This window comes from Vicugna pacos, chromosome 4 (genome assembly GCF_048564905.1).
Source record: "Vicugna pacos chromosome 4, VicPac4, whole genome shotgun sequence".
NCBI lineage: Eukaryota > Metazoa > Chordata > Mammalia > Artiodactyla > Camelidae > Vicugna > Vicugna pacos.
In genome coordinates this window covers 7,958,157-7,979,239 of record NC_132990.1, presented here as the reverse complement: position 1 = coordinate 7,979,239, position 21,083 = coordinate 7,958,157, and the positions used below count along the sequence as shown (strand labels likewise).

The 21,083-nt window shown below is 33.4% G+C and overlaps 1 protein-coding gene across 2 annotated transcripts in view; it reads right to left on the bottom strand.

The window, feature by feature from the left end:
* Window positions 1–374: 374 nt before the first annotated feature.
* Window positions 375–21,083, bottom strand: part of GKAP1 (G kinase anchoring protein 1) — a 54,488-nt gene continuing 33,779 nt past the window's right edge. The window contains exons 7-12 of one of the 2 annotated variants that reach the window (XM_072959210.1): window positions 19,433–19,585; window positions 10,475–10,576; window positions 6,414–6,477; window positions 3,516–3,586; window positions 2,927–3,004; window positions 375–690 (exon numbers count right to left, since the gene is read on the bottom strand). In XM_072959210.1, the coding sequence (XP_072815311.1) occupies window positions 643–690; window positions 2,927–3,004; window positions 3,516–3,586; window positions 6,414–6,477; window positions 10,475–10,576; window positions 19,433–19,585 (516 nt within the window). In that variant the 3' untranslated portion in view covers window positions 375–642. The remainder of the gene's footprint in view (window positions 691–2,926; window positions 3,005–3,515; window positions 3,587–6,413; window positions 6,478–10,474; window positions 10,577–19,432; window positions 19,586–21,083) is intronic. The other variant, XM_072959211.1, reaches the window with a different exon arrangement.

The window sequence follows — 21,083 nt, the reverse complement described above, 5'->3', positions numbered from 1 at the left end:
TTCTGTCCTCTAACCAGACTGTTCTTTAAACAAATACTTCAGCCTAGATTTTGTTCATTCTGCCTGGAATGCCTCTCGAAAAATTTACAAAAAAGGCATCCACCTTACGAAAACTGTCTCATGCAAGTTTTTTCAATTTCCAAACAATGTGATATCACACTCTTATATGTATAGTAATTATTTTTGCTGTTGTCATTACCTATGCCCCACCTTCTACTTCCCCTGAGCATAAGCAATCTGAGGATATCTTCTGTGTTTGTAGGGTTTCACATGCAGAAAGTGCTGAGTAAATATTCACTAAGCTTAAATCCATTAATTGTGCTATATGCAAAAATACTTTCACATTGTTTCTGAAATTTAAAAAGTCAAACATATTAATGGAAGAGTAAATTAATTTTATTGACTGATGAAAAACTAAAGTGATAAGAAGTATGAATAGTAATAATAATCACTGAGTTCTGCTGGAATTCTATTTCTCTTCTTTTCACTTTAAGCCAAAAATTATAGACTGTTAGTGAGCTAATCATTTAGGTTTCTTCAACAAAAACTGCATAGTTTAGCAATTGTACAGCATTAAATATACACATTTTTGCAAAACCCTGAAAGTTTTAATTTTTGTGTTGACCTCAAAGGCTAATGGAATCACCTACACTGGTCGGATTCAGAGTTTCTTTTCCCTTTTCTGCCACCCTGTAAAGAAAAATAGGGCAAATTATTAAGGAAATAACATTTTGGGGGCATTTTCTTTTTAGAATAAATGAGACCAAAGGTATTGTTTAATATGAAGAGGAAGCAGCTTTTTTTCAGTTTGTTGCAAATTTGAATGAGCATACCACTAAATTATTTTTAAATAGTTATTTTTACAAATGGTTAAAGTAAGCTGTAGAAAACAGCTATCTATTTAAATTAGTCTGGACTTAGTAAGACCACCAGCGTCCTATTTTTTAGAGGTTATTTGCACTGTCCCAGATTTTAAAAAAATAAAAATTGTGATCAATACTAAATTAAAGTTTGTTCCATATGATCAGCAAATTTGGTGATTCAGTTCATTACTCTTTGGGGTAATTAAATTCAAGTTCTGTATAGTTTTGTTCATATTAGACAGCATTAGAAATCTGATTTTGTACATTAGTGGGTTGAAGAGTAGGTTATACTTTTCATACTGCTCAATGGTGTATATAAATCTGTATTTAATTTGCTCCAAATGAAACTGTATGTATGGTATTTGAGCCAAGGGAAGAAAAAAGTAGCTTAAAAGACAAAATATTTTTCATCAATTACTTTTAACATAACATTTTCTGCCTCATTCTGACTCAAAAAGTAAATACTCACTTTAAAAACACAGAAAGCACAAAGGTACAGAGAAGAAAATTTAAGCCATCCATAACTATTCTACCCTCCATTTTAACCATAAATAATGATTGGATGTATTTATAATAATTTTATAGTTTTTTTCTCCATTTTTATAAACTATAGCAATGATACTCAAATTTAGTTGATTACTAGAATCACCTACGTGGTAATACTTCTTAAATTCTAATGTCTAGACTTTGTCCCAAACCTATTTATTTACAATTATTAGGAGTGGGCTGAACAATCTGCAATTCAAAAAGTTCCCAAGTGATTCTGATGACCAGCCACGTTTGGGAACTACTTGTCTGTGGAAGTGTGTTCCTTAGATTGGTGGTTATCTAAGGGGCACACAGAACCCAGACCCACTTAATAATGTTAGTAGCTTCTCTTGGTTTCTTTCTTTTTCTGCCTGTAACTTCCCTCTTGGTGTTCAAAAACATTTCTATATCGACCCTCTTTAAAAAAAAAACCAAGTATAAGAATGCTGTTATTCACTCCTGACCAAATAAAACTTTTGCAAAGATTCATTCACAGAAAAAAAGGATGAAGAGGTTTTATAAAACTTGAGATGTATAATGACATGTACTAAAAACAAGATTTATTTCTTGATAGCAGGGAGATAAAAATAAACTTACCAAAAAAAACTTCTATAAGGTAGATACCCACCATACATAAGTACCAATGTTATACAGCTTAAAACTCTTACCTTGCTTCTAAACAAGTTCAAAATAATAATAATAATAAGGATCTTTTCAAAGACTCCCAGGCCAAGTCTTTTCCTTCCTGGGACTGATGAGACGTCAGAGCTGGACATCTTATGCTCTCTATGCTACCAGTGGTGGCTTTCAGACCTTTCTGACTATGACCCCACATTAATTAACTCATTTTATATCATGACATAGACAAACATACACACGTATATACAAGTATATGTGTGTGTGTATATTCACACATATACATATACTGAAACACAGCCCTGATATTTTTTTACTGCTTCATCCAGAAAAAAATACTGAATGCCAGCTTGTAAATGCAGAAGAAATGATAGAATTAGAAAAATCACTATTTTGCAACTACCAAAATAACAATTGATACAAATATCATCAATGGACGCTAAAATTATTAGGTAAAAAGAATAGGATATTTACACAATCTCAAAATATAACTTCACATGTTATTTATTAATTACAAAAGGGAAAAGATATATTTACAATGAAGATATCTAGGGGATATTACTGTATCAAATGATCAAACTTTTTATATAATAGAGTAAATATTATTATGTATCTTCCCTCATTATGATTCACTGGCAAATATGCCATGTCATCTATGTGGTACCAAGGATTTTTCCGAATTACTTTTCTGAATTCCTGTATATACCAATATCTAGAATAAATTTAATATTTCCTAAAATGTAAACTATATGACACATAATAACAAAATTATTCGTATGTTTGGTGAAAAATTTTGGCCTAAGAATAAAATAGCACATTTATTCTCACATATATAAATATGTGTCTATTCCCAATGTCTTATTTGTGATAAAACCACTTTCAAAATTATAAAAGCATACCTGATATTTGGCTAATTCTGCTTGTAATACTTTCACTTTAGATCTTTCTTGTTCTAATGCAGCATGAAGGGAAGTCACCTATAACCAAATATTCAATTAAAAAAAACCTTTTTTGGTAAATGCTCTCAATTCTAAACACTTACTCACAATGATGATTTTTGCCTACTAAATGAATAAGAATCAGAGGAGAATTCCTCTCCCCACACAATTTCAATCAGGCATTTTACTCAGCTGTATGTTAAAGATAGGTAGGACAAGCTTGCTGTTCTAAAACAAGACCACAGAATAAGGATGGAAGGGGAGAAGAAGTCCATGAGCAAGATACGTTCTAGCTGCCCATTCTATCTCCATGTTCATAGTCCACATCAGCTAACATACACCCTTATCGTCCCCTATTCTTTAGGACATACATACCACTCTAAGCACAGTAAATAGAATCTTCATTCATTTGCTATTATGTAATAATAACGAAGTATAGTTTAAAACAATTTTTCTGTATTGATGGGCTCTGTTTTTGTTTAGTCAAGTTTCATAATTCAGGACTAAAGAATAGCTTAAGAAAATCAGTCCTATATATAGTCTTCCTTACCTGTACAGTTAGCTCATTCTTGATACTTTGTGATTCATCAACTTGCAGAAGAATTTCTGCTTTATCTTTCACTGACAAAAAAGGAAAAACAGCAGTATAGTCTTTTCAGTCACATAGATCCTTTAAAAATACTACTGGTGAACCAAGACAGCAGTGCAGTCAGGCAAAGATTAACTGTCCTCATACTTAATGAATTTATTTCTTGACCCTATATATAGCTCTTCATTTTCACTGGTAAATTCTGATCATTATTATCACCACAGCAGTTTTTATTAGAAATTTTACATTTTCTGTAATGTTAAAATATTAATTGCACAGATATGACGAAAGATAAATTTTTCCATCTATACTAAAAAGGACAAGGACACAAGAAAACAAAAGATTGCACATAGAGTTGAGGAAAAGCTTTAAATACCTTGATTAATCTTAAAGCAGGATTTTTAAAACAATGTAGAATGTTTTTATTTTGTTTTGTTTTGTCAAGGTGTACATACTCTAAGGCCCACAAAAATTATTTTTATCTGACTTTTCATATCACTAAAGCACTGTCAAATGTAGGTCATATTCATATAACATCTATGGTCTCTTAGAACTATTCATTTGTGTAGAGATTTTTCCCTCTTTGGGGAAGCAAGAGATCTGTATTTTGGCTTCTATGTTTCCTAAGCTTTAAAAATTTCCATATGGCTGATTTACTTAACCTATAGTAAAAGCTAATGCATGAGAAATTAGATCCTCAACTGTGAAAACAATCTAGCAAAGACTGAAGAGATAAAACTAATAAAATTAGTATAGGAGGAAATGTTCAAATATATGAGTACTGATATCACCACAGCTCTACCAACATAACACTATCATTCACCCTTACTTTTCATAGTTTAATATGATATGAACTAAGGTGAGACTCTGTCAAGAAACAAATCACAGTCTCTCAAGAATTAACTTGGGAACCTTTACAAATTTTACTTTCTACTCTTGCATCCTCAGAATTAAACCCACTCACTGAGAACTACTGATTTTTAACAATTATGTAATATTTCAATTACAGTCAGTTTTCCTATAGTGCTGTTTTGTGTTTTGAGATTAATACATCAGGGAACAACTTGAACGCAACATGAATTGTGTACTTGCTTAAGCACAATTTCGTGAACACAGAAACCTGCACCCATGCACACACCTCAGATATCTGCTGGCTATTTCAGTTCATTGTGTCATGAACCACACCAACCTTCCATCCTTCCTTGACTTAGCAGTAACACACACAAGCTGCAACCCCTCTGAAACCTCCTTCTACAGCAAACTTTACGTTGTCTTCAAAGTGCCATTATTATTATAGTATTTATGTGTTTAACTATTTTAACATCTATAAAACTGTTACTGTTTTTATTAGGCTCCCATCTTTTTTTAATGTGTCACTGACGAAATTTTTGAGTGTTGTATGCGCCTAACTCCATTTTCCCTATAAACTTTGTGATTTAATTGTCTAACTTTGTAGAGGTTAGTGATTTATAGGAACATGTATTGCATTATAACAGATTGACTGTATTTACATTTATATTATAAATGCTAGAGTTTGTACACTCTAATATACTGTACTTTTCATGTAATGATCCTATATAAAATTCTTCTACTTGGATTATTTATAGTATGGCGTATGGACACTAATGTTATTTATTGCTAGCCATTTTTAATCTATTTTTGAGAGTAAGCTTTTATCAGTTAACTTTTTCACTTTTCACAAATGTTTCCTTAAGGAATATTACTTTATTTTTACATACTTAAAAAATCACACATCCAGTATACAATGATACCCTTAATTTCTCCAATTAAAACTATACCTTGTAAACAATCATTTTCTTTTCATAATTTTATTCATTAAATGATCCACATGGAGCTCAGTGACATGTACAGATCTAAATTAATCTCAGCATACTGATATCTAATTATTCAAATAATGCCTTTTTCCATTATTATTTAACTTCTATGTTATCACAGTTAAGCTGTATAATAGTTAAGTTACAGTTATAACTATATAACTATTTCACTCATATTATTTTGACAACTGTTAAATAGTTTAAATTTTGGACAGTTCCACTCCCAGTATCTTCATATTTGAAACAATTTTTGTTATTTTATTTACTTACCCTTTTAAGGTAAGCTTCATAATTTCTTAGGTGCTATACAGTACTCACAGGAGCTATATTTTGCATTTCTTAACATTTGTTAACAAGGGAAATTGTTTATTACACTTACTTTTGTCTATTCAGAAGATTTTCTCATTTATTCATGTCTTTCTCTATGCCTCTTTTATGGTTCATAATTTTCTTTTGCAATTTAATACACACTTCCCTTTCTGTTATGAATGAAAAATGTTCATAGAGCGTTCAACGTTACTGTTACCAGGTACACATATTCAGGAATGCAACTGACTTAGGGAGTTTTCATATAACATCAGCTTTTTTAATCTTATTATCTCTAATCGTTTTGTGTTGATTTCCTTGGCTTCCTGCTGGTGACACAGCACCAGAAGTTTAGAGTGGCAGCAAAAGTATGAAGAGTTCGGGTGGGGGGAGGGGGGAGAAGGAAACCTAGGCTTTCTCTCTAATAATTAATAAGCAGAAGCTTAAACAAATGTTATTCTTGTTTTCTCTCTAAATGCAGTCCAATAATTCATAAGAAGTGAAATTTCAAGAGTTTCTTAACTGAATAGTTGTAAACTTCTATAATACTAAGGTGCTGTAAGAGAGACTTGTAATAATAAAATTATCAGCAACAATCCAGTTTGTATCACTTGGGAAACCTTTTTATTTTACTGATTTCATAAATCACGTATCTTGAAAAGTTGTCTTCAAATATTTTTAAGATTAACTTTTAATTCTAAAAACAGAAATCACTTACTTTCACCTTCCTGAAGCATTTTCAGTAACTGTGCATTTCTTGCCTTTACTTCTTTATACTTTGCCTAATAGTCAAAGAAAAAGAGATTTAATTTTTAAAAAGTAAACGATACAATTAATGATTTACTATAAATTTATCGAACTTTGAATTCTGGGCTTGCTCAATTGTTTCTGAAAGAAACAAGATGAAGGAAAATGTACTCAGAACTGTCTACTACTTAATTAAATCCCTGGTATAATAATATAAATTAATATAAGTGATTGAAGAAGAGTAGAATAAAAGTAGAGAAAACTGAGAATACTACTAAATTTTCCGAAGAATTTCTTTTCTTCCTCAAATAAAATCCTTATACATTCAAAATACTTAGATAAAAACAAAACAAAAAAACTGACTCATAGCCTTCTAACTAGTACTATACTAGAACTCTAAGTACCTGTTCTATATCTGCCACTGTCCAATATTTGGCTACTTAATGGAAACAAGGCCAGTATGATTTTAATTTTATTTAGTTTTGTTTAATAAAGTTTTAAATTTTATTTAATTTTTATTTATAAAATTTTTAAAATTCACTTTTATTTACTTAAAAATCCATGTGATGTATTAATTTTATACCACATGTAGTGGTTACTGTACAGCACAGTTCTGTAGTCTCAGTTAAGGCTTTACTATTCTCTTGTGATCTCATTAACTAAATATTGTTAAAATAATTTTTGGCTGACATGAATTAGTAATTTATGGAAATATCCTTCAATTATTTTTCAACTTTATTTCCAAATGGCTTAGCTTTTCTTCAAAGTACATATGACACAGTTATATTATGAACAATTTAGGAATTATGTTCCCACATTAACATCCATATTTTGAGTAATTTTGCCCCTATACTACCCTTATTCAACATATCTTATAATACATACTGAATTTATAAATATTTAATACATTAAAGGAAACAATGCATTTAATAATTATAGAAATACAAGAGGTCAGAGAAAGCAAACAGATCAATATAAGAAACCTGTCATCTTTTCTCTCAACATGTACACAGATGCAGAAAGAAGTTACCAGATTCAAAGATCTTTGTAAAACAAATTTAATGTATCTTAAATTAAGTCCATTAGATGACTTTTACTAAATACTCCAGTAACTTGCTTAGGATAAATCAATAATGGTACAGAGTGATACTGCAAACAATTCACTGAACAGAAGAAGCAAGCACCATCATAAACATAAAGGGAGTAAGACTTTTGAGAAGCTTAGAAATGAAGGAAGGAGCTAAATCAGATGGAAACATAAAAATATGAAGGGGAAAACCATATAAAGTCAACTACAACTATATTCACTATGAATATAGAAATATATCTACTGGGAATATGAAACTTTATCTTATTACGAGATTCTCACTCTCAGGGCTTCAATCAATGTTAATATCAAATTCTATCTCGAGCTCAAGCCCTTTGTCCAAGGTCCAGGTCAGTGTACATGGAGGCACTTCTTTAGCTGGTCTTCAAGGTCTAAAGCAAGCTCATAAAGCAAAGATTGCAAATGAGCAAAATTAACTGTGAAAATTCTTCATGTTGTCCATAAAAAGATCATACAGTTTTGTATATGTAATCCCGAATAGTAAATACATCTATAAAAGCATAAAAGTATAAAATCCTAGTACTGTGTAATTTATAATAGTTTATGAAATAAACAGTGCCCTCTTTAGTATTTTTAACTTCATGAAAAAGAGAACACTTAAAGTTAAATGCACGTACATTTAACTCCACTGTGATTCCACTGTGTCCAATACAGATGTCCAACATCCTGAACACCAATGCCTGTAACCACAGCCATTTCAAACTCAACATGTCCAAAATGGAATCTATTAGTTCCCATTCCCCAGACCATTTCAAAATGTGTTCTTCCTCTTACACTCAATACCTGTTCATTGTACTACCAGACTGTCTTCACTCCAGGCCTCAGCTATGTGCATTACCTTCCACAAAACAATTCTTATGCCATTTTCCCTTCTAAAACCTTAACTACCCTCCTCCTTGTCTCAGATACAAATGCCTTCAAACTCTGACACCAACTAACATCTCCAATCTCATCTTCTACAACTTCCCATTTCTCTAAATGTCAGCAGCCATGTATTTCCTACCATTTCCATGCCTTTGTATGGACTGTTCTATCTGGAAAAACTGTCTCATTTTGTGAAATCCTTACCAATTTTCAATAGCACCAATGGATTCATTCCTGTTCTCGGCTTCTGGAGCACTCTGTCAAATCTCAGTCACAAATTCTACATTGTAATTGACACAATACTGTAAATTGGCTATATCTCAATAAAAATAAATAAATAATAAAAAAGCAAATTCTACATTGTACTGCAATTATTTACATGTTTATCCTCTCCATTAGACTATGAACTTCTTACTAACTTATCTTTGTATTCACTGTGCCTAACACATGGTAGGTGCTCAACAAAAGCAAAGGAAAAATATAAATGACAAAGAAAAAGCTAAGGGAGAAGTGGGTGCCGTTCAAAAAGGTTTTTGCAGGGATGGCTCCTAAAGGGATGAGTAGAAGAGGAAGGGAAACCATCAGGGCTGGAACTTGCTTTATTTATTTCACTATTACATATACAGGTGCAGAAAAAGCACCTGGCATATTATAGGCATTCAATAAATAATTGTTGAATGAATAAATATGAGATCAAAAAAGAATGATACTTGAGATGAATAAGATATTTTTTTAAAAGCCTAAGGAAGGAAGAGAGTAATCGGTCTGTGGTTAAAATAAATTATATAAATAACTAGTGTTGGTTAGGATGTGAAGAAACTGGTACTCTTGTGCACTGCTGGTGGAAATTTAACATGGTGCAGATGCTATGGAAAACAGTTTAGTGGTTCCTTAAAAAGTTAAGCATGAAATTACCATATGACCTAGCAATCCCACTCTTAGGTATATACCAAAAGAATTGAAAGCAGGATCTCAGATACTTGTACACCAATGATCATAGCAGTGTTATTCATAATAGCCAAAAGGTGGAAACAACGCAAGTGCCCATCAACAGATGAATAGACAAAAAAAAGTGGTATATACATACAGTGCAGTTCTTATTCAGCCATAAAAAGGAAAGAAGTTCAGATACATGCTAAAACACAGATAGATACACATGTTGAAAACATTTTTCCAAGTGAAATACGCTAGACACAAAAGGACAAATATCATGACTCCACTTCTATGAAGTACCTAGAATAAGCAAATTCACAGAGAATTAGAGGTTACCAAGGACTGCAGTGGAAAGGGAAGTAGGGAGTTTAATGGGTACAGAGTTTCTATTTGAGATGATGGAAAAGTTCTGGAAATAGATCATGGTGATGGTTACACATGAGGAGGAAAAACGTTGCCTGCCATATCGGTAAACAAAGGATGTTGCAGCCATCAAGCCAGCAGCCACTGCAGCTGCCCCAACTGTGCACCCTGAGGGGATTCAAGATGGGGGAAAGCAGGACATTGGCCCTAGTTAAGATGCACATCAAAGGAACAACTTCAATGGACCCATCGTCTTGCAACTTCCCATACACAGAAAAGTGCTAAACTTATTAACTTGAGATATCTGATTTTCTTTAATTAACAGTAATCTTCTGATGTTCCGATTACCTAATTTTTGTTGCAAAACTACTATATATCCTGGCTCCTCCCTTACCTCTTCAAAGCAGTCCCTCAGAGTGATCTGAGAGGCTGTCTTCCGGGCTTAAAGTCCTCAGAGAATCCACCAAATAAAAACATAATTCTCAACTTTTAGGTTGTGCATATTTTTTTGGTCAACATCTAATACTGAGAAGGTACTTAATGCCACTGAATTGTATGGCTAAAATTGGCAACTTTAATGTTATATATACCATGGTAAAAATATACTATCACTCAGATTATGTCTAATTAATGAGTTAAAAAACCTAAACAGCAGAAATATTGTTTCCATCATTCAAATATTAAACATATTCACATATAAGAAAAACAGAAAATGTACAAATTTATAGAATTATTTTAGCTTACAACAGTAAATATATACAAACCTCCCACTGAGTAATCACATTTTTCAGCTTCTGGATCTCAGCATCTTTCCTTTCAAGTTCCAACTTTAGTCTTTCAATTCTTCCATCTTTTAAAACTACGTCCTGAAGAGGGAAAACACTATTTTAGAATGAAGATAGTTGGGCCAATTCTGGTTTACAATATCCTTTTTGAAAAGTTTAAGAGGAAAAAAATCCCAATTTTAATTCATCTCCTAAAGCAACCTTAAAGTTGTTGACTACATTTCCACTTGTACTCAGTTATATAATTGTAATTATGTACAGTACAAGCAATAAAATATTTATGACTAATCTCAAACTACAAACATTACCAAGAACAATACCAGGACTTTGAAATGGTATTTCCATCCTGGAATAAACATACTAAAAGTGGTCTGTAACAAGTTGTTATTAGTCTATCTTAAAAAGCTGAAACAATTGAAAACTTATGAGAAAAACACACACAAAAAAATACCAAATCCCCAAATAAATAGCTTTTCTCTAGATCAGCAATTAACAGGGAGAGGATATAACTAGGAAAAAACATTTCTCCCAACATTAATTTAAAAAAAATCTCCAAGAATAAAGTTCAGTAATTTTCAGGATTAATAAATTACAAAATATTGAAAAGGAAAGAACAAAGCATGTCTGTAGACAGGAAAGCTAAATATTACTAAATATTAATTTGTATATTCAATAAAATTTCAATAGAAATTCCAATATGGTTTTGTTCACTGGAATTTAGCAAGACAGTCAAAACTTCATCCGGGAGGATACAGGAAAGAAACAAAAAGTTAATGCAGTAGGATTTGCCTATCAAATAATTATACACTATACAGCAAAAATAAATAGCATGGTCACGGGACCTAGGTTGACAGAGCAATGTGCAAGAAAACAAAGTCCAGAAAGAGATTTAAGATACAAAAATTTATTATAATATAACCAACTTTGGTATTTTAAAGAAGTGAAAAAAGGCTGAATTACAGAATAATGGTAGGTTATGGGACAAATGGGTAACTGGGAAAAATCAAGTTAAATCCCTGGCATCTTGCACCATATAACAAAATAAATAAATTTAAATATAAAAAGAATCACTGAAAGTTATACTTTTGATAAGAGTATAAACTGGTTCTATTTATCTTAATGAATAATGTGGCAACATTGTTTTATTCCAAAAAATACTCACTCAGCAACTATCTGCTAGGTGCTGGGTGTACTAAGGTGAACCAAACTGAAAAGGTTCTTGCCCTCATGGGACTTGTCTGGTAGAGGAAGCAGGCATTACATAAAGAAATGCTGCAATTAGAAACCGAGGTTGAAGCAACGAAGGAAAGAAACATAGTGCTATAAAGGGAATAATGTAGATTATTCCCTGGTGGATCAGGGAAGTTCTCTGCAGTAGTAACACTTAAAATGAAACTCGAGTGGTTGGGTAGAAGCTGACTAAGTAAAAAGTGGAGGGAGGTAAGAGCTTTCCAGGTGAAAGAACAGTATGTACAAAGGCCTGGAGGCAGGAAAAGAGCCTAGAGAATTTGAAGGCAAGTAAAGAGGCAAGTGAAGTGCAGTTGGAGCTTAGTGAAGAAGACAGTATAAGTTAGTTTGGGAAAAGTAAGTAGAAGCCTGATCATGGAGGGCCATGCAGGCCATAAGGATGGTCTGTATATAATTCTGAGTAAAACAGAAATCAGTGAAGGATTTTGAGCAGGATATTTGTTAGGTTTATGTTTTTGAGAGAATCACTGTGGCTGCTGTGTGGAAAGTGCACTTGATCTTAGCCAAAAGCCCAAGAAGTGATGGAAAATGGATTAGAGTGAGGTAAAACAGGTAGAAAGATCATTTAGATTTCTACTGCAAGCCCAGCTCAAAGAAGATTATGCACTGGATTAGGGTGAAAGTAGTTTAAATGGAGAGAAGTGTATCATAAATTATTTGGAGGCAGAATCAACAGCATTTGAGGTTCGATGTGACAGGTGAGGAAGACAGACACTTCAATCCAAGTTTCTAGTTTAAGGAATAAGGTTGGTGGATCAAAAATAGAAATATACATACTATTAGACCCAGGAACCTCACTTTTAGGAATTTATCTTAAATATGTAAGTGAAAGGGGGAATATGTATAAAGTGTTCACTGTAGATTTATTACAACAAAAAAATGGACATCAATTTAAATGTCCACCAGTAGGATGCAGGCTAAATACCTGATAAATTTACAAAGCTGGAAACTCTGAAATTACTAAAAATGATGATGCAGACCATAAAATGTATCTGCATGATGCCAAAATTGTGATACTATATGCAAAGAAAAAATTCTGGAAGGATATACACCAAAATTTTAGTAACTCTCTTAGAATGTGAGATTATGGAAGATTTTTACTTTTTTGTTTAAAAATTGTCTTTCATCAAAATTGTTTTATACTGAGTTTATAATCACTGAATAACATAAAACACTAACACTATCTTAATTTTTAAAAATGAAACCACTAAAGTATTAAAGTAAAATCTACATAATATGAATAGCCATTATCCTTAAATAGGAAAGCCCTTCTGAACACAATACCAAAGGGAAAAAACAAAAAAGAAAAGATTGTTAGATATAACTTGACAAAGAATCTCCAAAAATACTGAAACAAAATCAAAAGGTAAATCAAAAACTGGAAAAAACAGTTGCAACTCATATGACAGGCATATGACCAACAGAAATGAGAAAGTGTATAATCTCAGTAGTAAGCAAAGAAATGTTGTATCAAACTGGTATATTTAATTTTTTCTCAGTGTGGGTAACTGAAAGCAATTTAGCTATAAACATAATTATTTAATGAACGTATTACAGCTGACTCTTGAACAACAAGGAGGTCAGGAATGCCAACTTTCTGTGAAATCCGAAGTCCATTTGTAACTTACAGTTGGCCCTCTATATATGTGGTTCCTTCCTCATCCACAGATTCAACCAACACTGACTGGGAAAATCCGTGTAAAGTAAACCCAAGCAGCTCAAACCTGTATTGCTCAAGGGTCAACAGTATTACTTGGTGTATCTGAAATGCTCACCATCTCTGTATTTCACTGAAAAGTGGTCCATATAAGTTTCCACATTATTGGGGGGAAAAGTATATATCCATACAAAAGTAGGACCATGTAAAGTATCAGTAGTAGTTTTCTCCAGGTGAATGAGACTAGGGTCAATTTTTTCCCACTGCATCTGCAAATTGGGGATAATAAGATATGTACCAACTTCATAGTTAACTATGAGAACTAAATGAAATAATTATTTTAGTACTTAATATCTGGCAAATATCTACTAAGGCCCCAAATATTTATTTTTTGCCATTATTGTTTCTATCTTTTCTAATCAGTAGTTTCCAAATTTTCTACATCACTTTTTATAACAGAAAATCATAGTTTTAATGTACACCCATTTTTTGTAAAGTCTTGTATTTTATTAAAGTTTATATTATCTTTTAAGTAGAAGATGTTACACTAAAATGAAGATAAAAGGGTGTATATGTGTATAAGTCTATGTCCACAAGGGATCTGTAATCTATCAAGAATGATAATAAATAAAAATGTGCTATGTGAAAATGTGCCATAAAAAAAGCCAAAATCCTGTGGGTTATAGAAGAATAAGGGAAGCTGAAGATTTGTTTAGTCGCAGAGGCCCTCCCACAGAAGTGAGAGTTCTAAGCCTCAGGTCAGGCTCCCCAGCCTGGGGCTCCGGCTTGGGAGGAGGAGGAGACTCCAGGACACCTGGTTTTGAAGGCCAGCAGGGCTTAGCTCCAGGAGCTCCAAGGGACTAGGGGAAACGGACTTTACTCTCTTGGGAAGCATACACACAGAATCTCACATGTGCCAGGTCCAAGGGCAGAGGCAGTGATTTCATAGGAACCTGGGCCAGGTCTGTCTGCTGGTTTTAGAAGGTCTCCTGGGGATGTTGGGGAAGGCTGCGGCTCATCCAGGGGACATAAAAGCTGGTGGCAGACATTCCGGGAGTGTTAATCTATATTAGTTTTCCTGGAGGCTGGCATCTTGATTGGATCATTAGCACCAAGACCTAGCCCCACCCAACAGCCTGTAGGGAAGCCTCAGGCCAAACAACATATGGGGTGGAGGAACACAGTCCCACCCATCAGAAGACCTCCGGAGCCACAAATGCCTCTAGACACAGCCCTACCCACCAGAGGTCCGGGACTAAGCTGCACCCAACAGTGGGTAGGCACTGGCTCCTCCTGCCAGGAAGCCTGAATAAGCCTCTAGTTCAGCTTTATCCACCAGGGGCAGATACCAGAAATAAGAAAACAACAATCCCAAAGCCTGTGGAAGGAATCCACAAACACAGGCCAGAATCTACACTGGGACTGGCTGGGCCATGGTTCTTGGGTGACAAGAGCAGTGTACTGCCCTGGGAAGCATAGGATGTCTTCCACAGAGGGCCACCTCTCCAAGGTTGAGAAACTAACTAACCTACCTAAAAATACAAATAGAATGATAGACAATATGAGGCGGCAGAGGAATTATCTCCCAGGCCAAGGCACAAGATAAAATCCTAGAAGAAGAAATTAGTGATGAGAAGATAGGCAATTTAACTGAGAAAAAGTTTAAAGTAATGATGGCGAAGATGTTCAGAAAACTCGAGGAGTATAGATACACAAAGTGAAGTTTTTAGCAAAGAGTTGGAAAATATAAAGAATATCCAAACAGAGCTGAAGAATAAAATCACTAAAATGAATAACATACTAGAAGGAACGAAGGATAGACTAAACAAGGCAGAAGAACGGATCAATGAGCTAGAAAGACAGATTAGTGGAAATCACTACTGCAGAACAGAAAAAAGAATGAAAAGAAATGAGGATAGCTTAAAAGAACTCTGGGACAACATGAAGTACACTAATATTTGCATTACAGGGGTCCCAGAAAGAGAAGAGAGAAAGAACCTGAGAAAATGTTTGGAGAGATAATAACTGAAAACTTCCCCAACTTGGGAAAGGAAACAGTCACCCAAGTCTAGGAAGCACAGAGTTCCACACAGGATCAACCCAAAGATGAGCACACCAAGGCACATAATCATCAAATTGACAAAAATTAAGGATAAGGAGAAAATATTAAAATTAGCAAGAGAAAAGCAACAAATAACAAACAAGGGAACTCCCATAAGGTTATCAGCTGATTTTTCAGCAGAAACTCTACAGGCCAGAAGGGATGGCATGATATATTTAAAGCGATGCAATGGGGAAACTTACAACCAAGAATACTCTATTCAGCAAGGCTATTGTTCAGACTTGATGGAGAAATCAAAAGCGTCACAGATAAACAAAAGCTAAAAGAATTCAGCATCACCAAATCAGCTTTACAACAAGTTAAAGGACCTTCTCTAGTCATGAAAACCATAAGAGAACAAAAAGAATAAAGAAAGAAAAATAGAACTACAAAAGATTGCTTAGGCAGTTTGGGGTCTTGTATGGTTCCATGTAAATTTTGGAATTGTTGTTCTAGTTCTGTGAAGAACGTCATGAGTATTTTAACGTAGATTGCTTTGCATAGAACGGCCATTTTGATAATGTTAATTCTTCTAATTCAAGAGCACAAGATATCTTTCCATTTCTCTGTATCATCTTCAATTTCTTTCATCAATGTTTTACAGTTTTCAGAGTATAAGTAACCTCCTTGGTTAAGTTTATTTCTAGGTATTTTGTTCCTTTTGATGCAAAGGAAATGTTTATGCCAGTTATAAAATTCTGGTTTTTGAAGTGAAAAAAAATGAATGAAAGGCCGCAAATGGCAAAATATCCCTCTTTCTTATGGGTGAGTTGTATTCTATTACATATATATATGCTGCATCTTCTTTAACCATTCATCTTTTGATGTGCACTTAGGATGCTTCTGTATCTTGGCAGTTATAAATAACGTTGCTGTTAATAGCAGGGTGTATGTATCTTTTTGAATTAATTTTTATTTTGTGGTTGGCTTTATTCCTTTGATAACTGTGTAAGTTTAAAAAGCTAAAGCTCTAAACGTTCTTAGAAACAGTGAACAGTATATATATGTAAATTTAAAAAATATGTGCAGTGTATTGTGTGTATGTATTTACATGCAATACATTGTTTATGTGCAGTCAAACTGTAACAATTGTACCTAATAAAACTGAAAAATGGAAAAAAGCTAATAATATGCAAAAAAAGATGCCATCTACAAATAAAGATTTCTATTAAAAATAATTGTCATTGTCTTCCTTTGTTAGTCTTCTACAACATAGAGCTGTATCTCTGAATTATATTATTAAAATTTATATAAATGGTATCAAACTATTACTATTTGATAGCTTGATTTTCATTAAAGATTATGTTTTTGATATTTATCCAAGTTGCATGTATTGCTATATAGCTCATTCATTTCTCCTACTGATTTTGTTATCACAATTGAGTTTTGAACATTCTTAAGATGTCTCCAGTGCTTAATCTAAGGCAGAATTTCTAGGATATACTGCCTCCCCATCATCTTCAACTTTAAAAGTTAATGCCAAAATGTTCTTCAAAACGGTTATGCCAGTTTATGTTATCGGGAGTAGTAAGTTACTTTTGTTCCACCTCCTTACCAGTACTGCATATTGTCTGATTCCTATCACTAGTCTTTTCACGTTCCTTCGGTTTTCTCTAGGCACTGCAGTGAAATTAATATTACATAATAGAACTTTTTCATCTGCTCAAAAATTTTCAAAAATTCTTTACTATCTCCTGACTAAATCATAAATCAGGCTTTTAAATCCTTTACAATCCTTCCAAACCCACCTTGCCAAACTTATACTATGCTCCCCTGTAAACCTTGTCTTAATTAAATTGGTTTACACTTCACTGCCTCTACTCTTCTACTCATGGCATTCCAATTTCTTCTCTCTCACCTCTACATGTTCAAATCCTACTGTTCCTTAAATTCCAATTCAAAAGCTATTTTTTCCTAAGAAAGACACAGCTAATCTCTGTTCCTGTGAGTTAGCTTTTTTGGACTTACCACTTTCCTCCTGTACAAAAACAATTATCTCTTAAATGCATGCTGTGTGTAACACATTCTGTTAAACATTTTAAATCATAATTGCTAATTTTCCTAATAACAGTACATGAAAGGCAGGTAATTTCATCCCAATGTAACACAGCTGATAAGCTGCAGAGTTATATTTTGTGTTAATAGGTTTGTTTGATTTCAAAGACTGTCCTCCTCCTACTAAACTCTAGTCATTTTGGTTTTATTATATCATTAATATTACTTAAAATTTAACTGAACTTACGTGTACCCAACTTTGCTCTACAAAGGATTTGAGATACCTAATTATTTGCTCAAGTATATACTAATATCTTTCTTCCTATCCTACAATATATGAGATGGTTTAAAAAATAAGAAGATATGAACCGCAAAGGGAAAAATAATAATCAGTGAAAAAAGAGGTAACAAATATACTAACTATAAATGCTACCATGGTTGCTTGGACTGTACATAAAATTTGGCAGTCAGTCAAGGTAAGACAGGAAAACTCCAAATTTAACTCAATGCCAGAAAGAAGTTCACGTGTACCTCAGGGCATGCAAGGATTTCTCACTACTAAGTTGAAAATACATGAGAATAATAAGTTGATAATTCATGTGGTATAGTGTTTTTATAAAGCAATCTTATTGCTGCATTAGAGTAAAAAGTTCTTAAGAGTCTGGATTCTCTTGTGTCTTATATAACACAATACGGTAGATGTTTAATTTTTTGAATGATTGAATTTATCAGAGGAAAACAAAGAGATAATATCCATTAAAGAGAGTAATAGGATGGGAAATGGGCTTTTGAATTTGGAATGATCACTGTAGAAATTTATTAAAGTCAGAAAGAGATGATAGAAATGAAGATATGGCAAAAGTTACATGGCACTGATTTTCAGAAGAAAACATGAGCACTGTTTTTAAAAAAAAATATTGTCTAGCAATACCAATTAATACCAAAATTAAATTACAAGTGAGAGCCAATGCTGTGTACTGGCGAGAAGGTTACACCGGAAAATCAAGAAAGTAAGGGAAAGCGTTCATGTAATTGTTTACCGCAAGCTCCCAGCTGGGAGAACAGTTATTGATGGACTGGAGGTCAATATAAGGTAAAGAACAGGTTCATAACTTAAGAGGAAGTAAAAGAAAAGACTGGTGGTGTGGTGAGAAAAATGAATGCAGACTTAAAAATCTCTACATGATGACATCTTTTCTTTGTTTTTTTCCAAACAATATTTTTAAAATGTGAATACCATTCTTAGCATGTGAGCCTTACAAAAATAGACTACTGCCAAAGTTCGCAACCATGGTCTGCAGGATAAAATTCTAATTTCTTAGTTTCATATTAAAAAGATCTCTGTAATCTAGATTCAATCTATTTCTCTAGTCATGTTATCCCACACTCACTTAAGTCTATACTTAGATACAGAATTTTCCTGTTTCCTGGTTATTCAGTCTAAGGCCTTTCATAGCTCTGGGCCATGGCTCTTGCAGTTCCCTTAGATTTCTCCATTTCTCAAAATCCAACCCAAATGTCGCTTCCTTATATATCTTTCCCAATTCACCCAAGGAGTAACCTTTTCCATTCAAAATCTCTTTTTTAGTGTCCATCTCTCTCTTAAAGCCTTCATCATGCTGAATGATACTCTCTTTACAGGTCTACGTCCTCTTATCCCCACTACTCTGAGGGTCTAAAGCAAGAACAGTCTTACCCATCTTGGTATTCCCACTCCCTACACTGGTGCCTAAAAATATACCCAGCATATAGAACATGCTCAATAAATATGCATCAATTAATTAAGTACCTCATACTTTTTAATATAAATATCTATGTGTAATGATGACTAAGACTGTAACTTTATACAATCATAACTGGATTTCACTGCTTATGTTTTTTAAAAAAAGAAAAATAATTTCACTGTGATTTTAAGAGAATTTTCTATTTTACATGCCTGGTTGTGCTCATGAGCTGTGCAATTATCTGTTCCATTATATTCTGTAAGCTGTTCTCTTCTTTTTTCTCTAATAAGAATTTTATGAACATCATCTTCCAGTCTATTGAAGAATCCTCCATCATGTGATAAAGTCTGAGAAGAACTCAATTCCTGTCAAAAATGAATTAAGATTTACTATCAATCAACACAAAAGTGCATGCATTTAATAAACCTGGTCAGCTCCTAGAAGGATAGAGAATGAAAGAAAAATGATAACTAAGAGATAACCAACCATCTGATTTTTCTCTATCTCCAGAAGATAACCAATAGAGACACATTTGCAGATGTCTTTTTCTTACTACATATTTTTTGAGTTGGGTACTGCTTAATTTTAAAATTATATTTTTACCCATTTACCAAAAAATTTACTCATTTAATTTGCACAGTTCAATTTTAATATATTCACAGACTTGTGCAACCATAACCCTTTCATAAAGTTTCATCAGACCAAAAATAAACCCAGAATCCCCCCCTTCCTTCCTAAAACCTCCCCAGTTGTTCCCTTGGCAACACTAATCTACTTTCTATCTGTATAGATTTGGCTATTCTGGACATCTAATATAAATGGAATCATACAATATATGGTCTTTTGTGACTAACTTCTTTCACTTAGCAAAATGTTTTCAAGGTTCATCCATATCATAGCACCTATCAGCACTTCATTCTTTACTGGCAAATAATATCCCATTGATGGATACACATTTTATTTCTCCATTCATCGGCTGATGGACATTTGGGTTGTTTCTATTTTTTGACTGTTATGAATAAAGCTGCTACAAACATTCATGTCCAGGTTTTTGCGTAGACATGCTTTCAGTTCTCTCGGGTATATACCTGGAAGTAGAATTGCTGGGACATATGGTAACGCTATGTGTAACCCTTTGAAAAATTGCCTGACGGTTTTCCAAAGCAACCATACTGTTTTACAGTCCTATCAACGTATTGATGTATGAGGGTTCTGATTTCTCCATATTCTCACACTTAATATGTATCTTTTTTGATTATGGCCACCCTTGTGGGTATGAAGTGGTGTTTCACTGTGATTTTGAATTGCATTTCCCTGATGGCTAATTGTGCTGAGCATCTTTTCATGTGCTTATAGGACATTTGTGATCTTTTCAGAAAAATGTTTACTCAGATCCTTTGCCCAATTTTTAACTGAGTTACTTTTTATTTCTAAATTGTAGGAGTTCTTTATATACTCTAGATACAAGTCTTTTAGCAGATATATGATTTGTAAATATTTTCTCCCATTCCGTGGGTTGTCTTCACATTCTTGATAGTGTCCTCTGCATCACAAAAGTTTTTAATTTTGATGACGTTCAGTTTATCCAAGAAACCACTGCCTAATTCAGGGTCACAAAGACTTATTCATATATATTCTTCTAAGAGCTTTATAGTTTTAGCTCTTACAAATTTAGGTTTGTAATCCATTTTGAGTTATTTTTTGTGTATAGTGTAAAGAAAGGGTCCAAATTCATTCTTCTGCATGTGGGTATCCAGCATCACTTGTTAAGAAGACTATTCATTTCCCAATGAATTTTCTTGGCACCCTTGTCCAAAATCAACTGAACACATGTTGAAGGGTTTCTTTCTGAACTCTTTATTC